Consider the following 7,241-nt stretch of genomic DNA (forward strand, 5'->3'; position numbering starts at 1 on the left):
TTGATTTACACTGTTGTGTTAGTTTCTGCCGTACAACAGAGTGAATCAGTTATACATATACATATATCCACTCTTTTTTAGATTCTTTTCCCATATAGGTCATTACAGAGTACTGAGTAGAGTTCAGTGTGGTTTTGATTTGCACTTCTCTAATAATTAGCGATGCTGAGCATCTTTTCATGTGCCTGTTAGCCATCTGTATGTCTTCTCTGGAGAAATGTCTATTAAATAGCACTTTTTTACACACCAGCTTCCCCTACTAGTCTATGAGCTCCATGCGGTCAGAGCTGCTGTTCTAATCATCTTTGAATCTCAGCATACAGCAGACGCTCACTTAAAAAGAGTCAGGTGCTTGGACCGTAACATGTCAGCAGTTCATAAGCACTCATGTACCTCAATAGTTTTAGTGTCAATGAAAATATTTCTCTCTTCCAATTACAGGGTTTCTATAACATTACTGCTTCAAAAATAAGTGAATAAGGATTGCTAAGTAAGGACTAACTCACTAAATATTGCCAAACTGGAACTGCTAAAACTTGAATGGTGCTTTGGCATCACATGGTCATTAAAACCTTAAACTTCACACTGTACAGCTAGTACAAAAATTTTTAATAGTTTATTTCCCAAAGTAATTAAACACACATAAATGTACACATAAATCCATACCTGATTTCTTTGCTTTTCGACTTCATCCTCAGACGTGCAGTTGGACAGAATCTCAGACCATTCCAGGCGCTCCTTCGGTGTCTTCACTGCAAGACTATCAAATATTTCAAAGTAAAGCCATGCCAGATCCTTAGCCAACTGCAGCTTTCCACACGCAATGTGCCTCCATGTAGACCAGGACAGGCGTGGGTAACCTCCCTCTGTGGCCCGGGTTCGCACATAGGTGGATATCTTCCTGAGATAGTGAAGACTGAACTTGGATGGAGGGGGAACCTGCAAGGCGCCCACTATAAAGGGTTCTGCTTTCACCCAGAGTTGAACTTCGGACTGATCCATATTACCTCTAAGGACATCTGTGTGAAAAGGCTTCTTTGCATACCTAGGAAACAAAGTTTCTTCACAAACTAATTTGAAATAAAACTCATTTACACAGTTTCTTGTAAGGTGACCCCTCCCTTAACTGTTTTTAAATGTACTATGTCAATTTAAAAAGTGGATCTAGTTCATCAAACAAAAGCAGAATAGATTTTTGGTCAGATCTCATTATAATCTATTTGAGCAAGAAAAATATTGTGATAAAACTATCTCACTTGATTTGTTCAAAGTGGTTGTTCAAGGAAGAGTGTGTAAATGCATGAAGTATGAGATAGATGCCTGCTCAGGACAAAGAAAAGACGAAATGGGAAAGAGCCATCCTATCACCAGAAATCTTGCTCTATCCTGAGGGGAAACACTAGTCAAAATAAGGGGAATAAGATTTCAAAGTCCAATCACTTACACATAGAGGATGACTGACTAAAGATCTGGATGTGTTAGCTGACCATATGAGCTCAATATGAAGCACTAGCACAGGGTGGCAGACTAGAATGCTCAGGTAAATGTAGGCTGCAAAAATAGATCAAGGAAAGTCAAAGCATCTTTAGTCTCTATAACAGTGAACCTGTTCTGGCATATTCTACTGTCCTTAGTTCAGATGCAATATTTTTAGATTTTGTTTGTTCATTGTTTGTTATAACAACAATACATGATTTTTAGGAAATATTTGTTAAATATCTAAAAATAGAAGGGGAGGAAATCATCCACAGTCCCACCACCAAAGGGAAACCAGTTAATACTTTACTGTACGTCCTTCCTGTCTTTTTTTTCTACACAGGTTAGATATTAGTTTTTGAATTGTCATAGTTGTGATAATACTATATATTCTGTATTATTTTATAATACAATTCTGTCTTATTTTAAAAGCTTAATATAGCACTCTAGATAAATGTACCCCAGTTTATTCAACTGTTCTATTTTCAGACATTTCGTAGGTTTAAAATTTTTCACAAAAACAAGATAGGCAAAGTATTGATCATTGTTGAAGCTGGATGATGAATACCTGGGGGTTCACTTACCTATTCTACTTTTGTGTATGTTAAAATTTTCCACTAAAAAATGTTTACGTGTTTTCACTTTTATAAATAATGCTATAATTACCATCTTTCTGCATATTTTCTGCATTATGATTAATTCCCAGAGAAAATTTTCAGATGTGCATTTGTGAAATGAAGTAACTGAGATTTCTGAAGCTCCTGACATATATTACCATTGTTTTCCAAAATGATTATATCAAATTGTTCAATTTGATTATAACAAAACGTTTTATTGCTATTATTATGTTTTGCATTTTACTTTAAGAAAATTGTGCTTCTTTTGGGAATTCTCTGTTCAAAAAGTAATTGACATCAATTGAGTGCTTACTATGTGCCAGGTAGCATTCTAAGTATTTCATGTTCTTCATCTTTCATCCGCACGACCACCTGGAGATACATATGATTATCCCCATTTTCAGATGAGAAAACTGAGGCTTAGAAAAGTTAAGGGACTTACTCAAAGTCACATACTTGAGTTGGCAGAGCCCTGGATTAGAATTCAAGTCTGTCTGATTTGAGAACTGTGTTACTTACAAATGTATTTTAGGAACCCAGTTTTGGGAGAATCTGGAAAATAGGAGTGAATCCAGAAGAGAATTACCAGAATGACTGGCCTTAAATGGAAGGCCACCTAAGGACCAGGTGTAAAATCATGGAAGCATAAACCCAAAAGAAGGGTGTGAGAGGGTAGATGGCAGCTGTGTTCCAAATTGGGAATGGCTTAACGTCCCTCTGAGTAACACCAGACGATGAAAGTTCTGTGAGGAAGATCTTAGTCCGCTCCAAAATGAAAATAGGCTTCTCTGTGAGGTACTGACCCCTGTCCCTGAAGTTAGCAATCAAAAGCCAGAACCTGGGGATGAACCCTCTATTCTAACCACGAAACTAGAGAGGGCTAAATTCGTAAACATAAACCGGGGCTCCTTCCCTCTTCAAAAGCTCCCCTGGGATGCGCTGGGATCCGGCTTATTCAGGCAGGGAGATCGGCGCGAGGCCCAGGCGGTCCTACCGAGGCTTCGCCGCCACCTCGTCCGCTCTCTGGGGTAGGACGCGGTCTAGGATGGGGCTCTGAGTGGGCCGCCCGAGCGCGCCCCGATCGCACTTCGGGAACCAAGAAGCCCCAGCTGACAGGGTCCGTAGAGGACCCAAGACCTGGCGAGCGCGAAGGCGGCCTCCCTAGCCCAAGCCCGAGGCGTGATGGTTTCCTCCCTCCTTCCCTGGCACCGGCCCGCGCGCGGTTACCTGCGAAGACGGGAGCCAACCGACCGCATCTCCCAGCGCGCAGCCGCGCCTCGCCCGCCAGACCTGCCCGCGCCCGCCGCCCACCCACTGCGCAAGCGCAAGGCCTCGCACCACAGAGACCTGGAGGACAACGTTGCTAGAGCGGCCCGGTACTTCTTCCGCGATTTGGGAAACAGTTGGCTGAGGCTGAGAGTCCTTGATGCTGGAACGTGGAGCCAGACCCGCGCGCTTTGTGGTGTCGCGCAGTTCTACTCAGGGTATTAGGAAGTTTTCCATTGCTCCACAGAGCTGTGGTCAGCCACTAGCTGCTGGTAAGGTCAGCACGCTTTGATCAGTAACAATAATGATAATGACAGTTTACATTTATAGAATGCTTACTGTGGGCTGGGCACCGATTAAATCACCTTTACGTATCTTATCTCAGTCTTCCTAAGAGCCCTCTAAGTTAAGTACGTTTGTTTTACTGATGAGGGCTTAGAGAGGTGAAAGTAACACAGAGACCGAGCTAAGACAAAAACCCAGGCTGTCTGAAGCGAGAGCCACCAGGGTTAGCTCCTTAACTTTAGCTTTTCCTCCATGTTACCGCCTTCAGGAAGCTTTTTTTGATTTCACCCAGCATAGGAACATAACTCCTTCCTCTAAAACTCCATTTTATGATTTTTGGTCATTTCCTGCTTTTTTTTAAAATTTAATTTTATTTTTTATACAGCAGGTTCTTATTAGTCATCAGTTTTATACACATCAGTGTATACATGTCAATCCAATCTCCCAATTCATCACACCACCACCCCACCCCACCCCCGCGGCTTTCCCCCCTTTGGTGTCCATACGTTTGTTCTCTACATCTGTGTCTCAGTTTCTGCCCTGCAAACTGGTTCACCTGTACCATTTTTCTAGATTCCACATATATGCGTTAATATACGGTATTTGTTTTTCTCTTTCTGACTTCACTCTATGACAGTCCCTAGATCCATCCACGTCTCAACAAATGACCCAATTTCGTTCCTTTTTATGGCTGAGTAATATTCCATTGTATATATGTATCACATCTTCTTTATCCATTTGTCTGTCGATGGGCATTTAGGTTGCTTCCATGACCTGGCTATTATAAATAGTGCTGCAATGAACATTGGGGTGCATGTGTCTTTTTGAATTATGGTTTTCTCTGGGTATATGCCCAGTAATGGGATTGCTGGATCATATGGTAGTTCTATTTTTAGTTTTTTAAGGAACCTCCATACTGTTCTCCATAGTGGCTGTATCAACTTACATTCCCACCAACAGTGCAAGAGGGTTCCCTTTTCTCCACACCCTCTCCAGCATTTGTTGTTTGTACATTTTCTGATGATGCCCATTCTAACTGGTGTGAGGTGATACCTCATTGTAGTTTTGATTTGCATTTCTCTAATAATTAGTGATGTTGAACAGCTTTTCATATGCTTCTTAGCCATCTGTATGTCTTCTTTGGAGAGATGTCTATTTAGGTCTTCTGCCCATTTTTGGATTGGGTTGTTTGTTTTTTTAATCTTGAGCTGCATGAGCTGTTTATATATTTTGGAGATTAATCCTTTGTCCGTTGATTCATTTTCAAATATTTTCTCCCATTCTGAGGGTTATCTTTTCATCTTGTTTATGGTTTCCTTTGCTGTGCAAAAGCTTTTAAGTTTCATTAGGTTCCATTTGTTTATTTTTGTTTTTATATCCATTACTCTAGGAGGTGGATCAAAAAAGATCTTGCTGTGATTTATGTCAGAGTGTTCTTCCTATGTTTTCCTCTAAGAGTTTTATAGTGTCTGGTCTTACATTTCGGTCTCTAAACCATTTTGAGTTTATTTTTGTGTATGGTGTTAGGGAGTCTAATTTCATTCTTTTACATGTAGCTGTCCAGTTTTCCCAGCACCACTTATTGAAGAGACTGTCTTTTCTCCACTGTATATCCTTGCCTCCTTTATCATAGATTAGTTGACCATAGGTGCATGGGTTTATCTCTGGGCTTTCTATCTTGTTCCATTGATCTATGTTTCTGTTTTTGTGCCAGTACCACACTGTCTTGATTACTTTAGCTTTGTAGTATAGTCTGAAGTCAGGGAGTCTGATTCCTCCAGCTCCGTTTCTTTCACTCAAGACTGCTTTGGCTGTTCAGGGTCTTTTGTGTCTCCATACACATTTTAAGATTTTTTGTTCTAGTTATGTAAAAAATGCCATTGGTAGTTTGATAGGGATTGCATTGAATCTGTAGATTGCTTTGGGTAGTATAGTCATTTTCACAATATTGAGTCTTCCAATCCAAGAACATGGTATATCTCTCCATCTGTTGGTATCAACTTTAATTTCTTTCATCAGTGTCTTATAGTTTTCTGCATACAGGTCTTTTGTTTCCCTAGGTAGGTTTATTCCTAGGTATTTTATTCTTTTTCTTGCAATGGTAAATGGGAGTGTTTCCTTAATTTCTCTTTCAGATTTTTCATCATTAGTGTATAGGAATGCAAGAGATTTCTGTGCATTAATGTTGTATCCTGCAACTTTGCCAAATTCATTGATTAGCTCTAGTAGTTTTCTGGTGGCATCTTTAGGATTCTCTATGTATAGTGTCATGTCATCTGCAAACAGTGACAGTTTTACTTCTTCTTTTCCAATTTGTATTCCTTTTATTTCTTTTTCTTCTCTGATTGCCGTGGCTAGGACTTCCAAAACAATGTTGGATAATAGTGGTGAGAGTGGACATCCTTGTCTTGTCCCTGATCTTAGAGGAAAGGTCATTTCCTGCTTTCTTAGTTCGTTTATGGTCTCTCTAGGTGTGGGAGATACAAAGGTAAATAAGACCATAAAATGCAATTTAGTTCCTCTTTTATGAGGCCTCTCTCCCCTAGTAGGCATCTTCCTGAAAGCAGTAACCTGGTCTACCTCTTACCTCTGCACTGTGTCTGGCACAGTGCTAGGCACTAGGATTACAGCAGTGAACAAAACACATAAGGTTCTTGCTTTCTTGGAGTGTATATTTTAATAGGGAGAATAGATAATACATTAGGAAAATAAAATAGAATAATTTCAGATGTTAGTAAGTGCTATAAAATTTGGGGAAAGGGGTGAGTGCCAAATCTGAGCTGAGGCCTGAAGAATAAGAAGCCAGCACACGAAGATCACAGTCGAAGCGACTTTGTCTCTGTCACAAGCTCTGTCCTAGGTTGCTGTTCTAGACAGCTGTGAACAAAACAGTACAGATTCATGCTTTCATGAAAGTGGCATTCCAATGTGTGTGAGTGTGGGGGGCAGGGATGGAAATAATAAAATAGCACACTGTAAGAATAGAGACTCAGTAGGGGCCAATTTTGATTGGTTGGTCAGGGAAGTCTGCTATGAGGTGGTAAATTTAAGCTGTTATCTGAGTTTAAAAAGGAGTCACCCATGTTAGGATCTGAGGAAAGAGCGTTTCAGGCAGAGAACAGCTAGAACAAATGCCCTAGGCAGGAATGAGCTTGGGGTATTCAAAAAAGAAAAGAAACCACTTTTATTGGAACGTGGTAAGGAGTATACTAGGTGAGGGTACAGATCATATAAGATTTTTGTTCTTTTTCCCCAGCTTTATTGAGAAATAATGTTTCTATAAGCTAGTATAAAGACTTGGGATCTTATTGCAAGTGTAATGAAAAGCCATTCGAGGCTTTTAAGCAGACAAATTATATGATCTGACATGTTTGTAAAAAATCATGGCGGGGGAAGGGACGGGGTGAAAAAAAGATACTAAGATATTACGAGTGGAGGCAGGGAGGCCAGTTAGGAAGCCCTTGCCAGGTGGGAGATAACGTGACTTAGCCCAGAGAGGTAGTGGAGATGTAGAATAGTGGACAGATTCAAGGTATGGTTTAAAGGTAAAGATTTGGATAGGGGATACAGGAGAGAATCAAGGAAGGCACCTAAAGT

General features: G+C 40.4%; 2 protein-coding genes across 5 annotated transcripts in view; both read right to left on the reverse strand.

Annotated features, from left to right (window-relative positions):
- The window catches only part of TBCCD1 (TBCC domain containing 1), a 21,507-nt gene extending 18,088 nt beyond the window's left edge, over positions 1-3,419 (reverse strand). For 3 of the 4 annotated variants that reach the window (XM_081235659.1, XM_081235660.1, XM_081235658.1), the window contains exons 1-2: positions 3,321-3,419; positions 667-1,045 (exon numbers count right to left, since the gene is read on the reverse strand). In XM_081235659.1, the coding sequence (XP_081091785.1) occupies positions 667-1,045; positions 3,321-3,349 (408 nt within the window). In that variant the 5' untranslated portion in view covers positions 3,350-3,419. The remainder of the gene's footprint in view (positions 1-666; positions 1,046-3,320) is intronic. The other variant, XM_081235661.1, reaches the window with a different exon arrangement.
- The window catches only part of RFC4 (replication factor C subunit 4), a 243,151-nt gene that overhangs the window by 32,311 nt on the left and 203,599 nt on the right, over positions 1-7,241 (reverse strand). The gene's annotated exons all lie outside the window — the stretch shown is intronic.

This window comes from Mesoplodon bidens (genome assembly GCF_964165515.1).
Source record: "Mesoplodon bidens genome assembly, chromosome: 5".
In the NCBI taxonomy this organism is placed as follows: Eukaryota; Metazoa; Chordata; class Mammalia; order Artiodactyla; family Ziphiidae; genus Mesoplodon; species Mesoplodon bidens.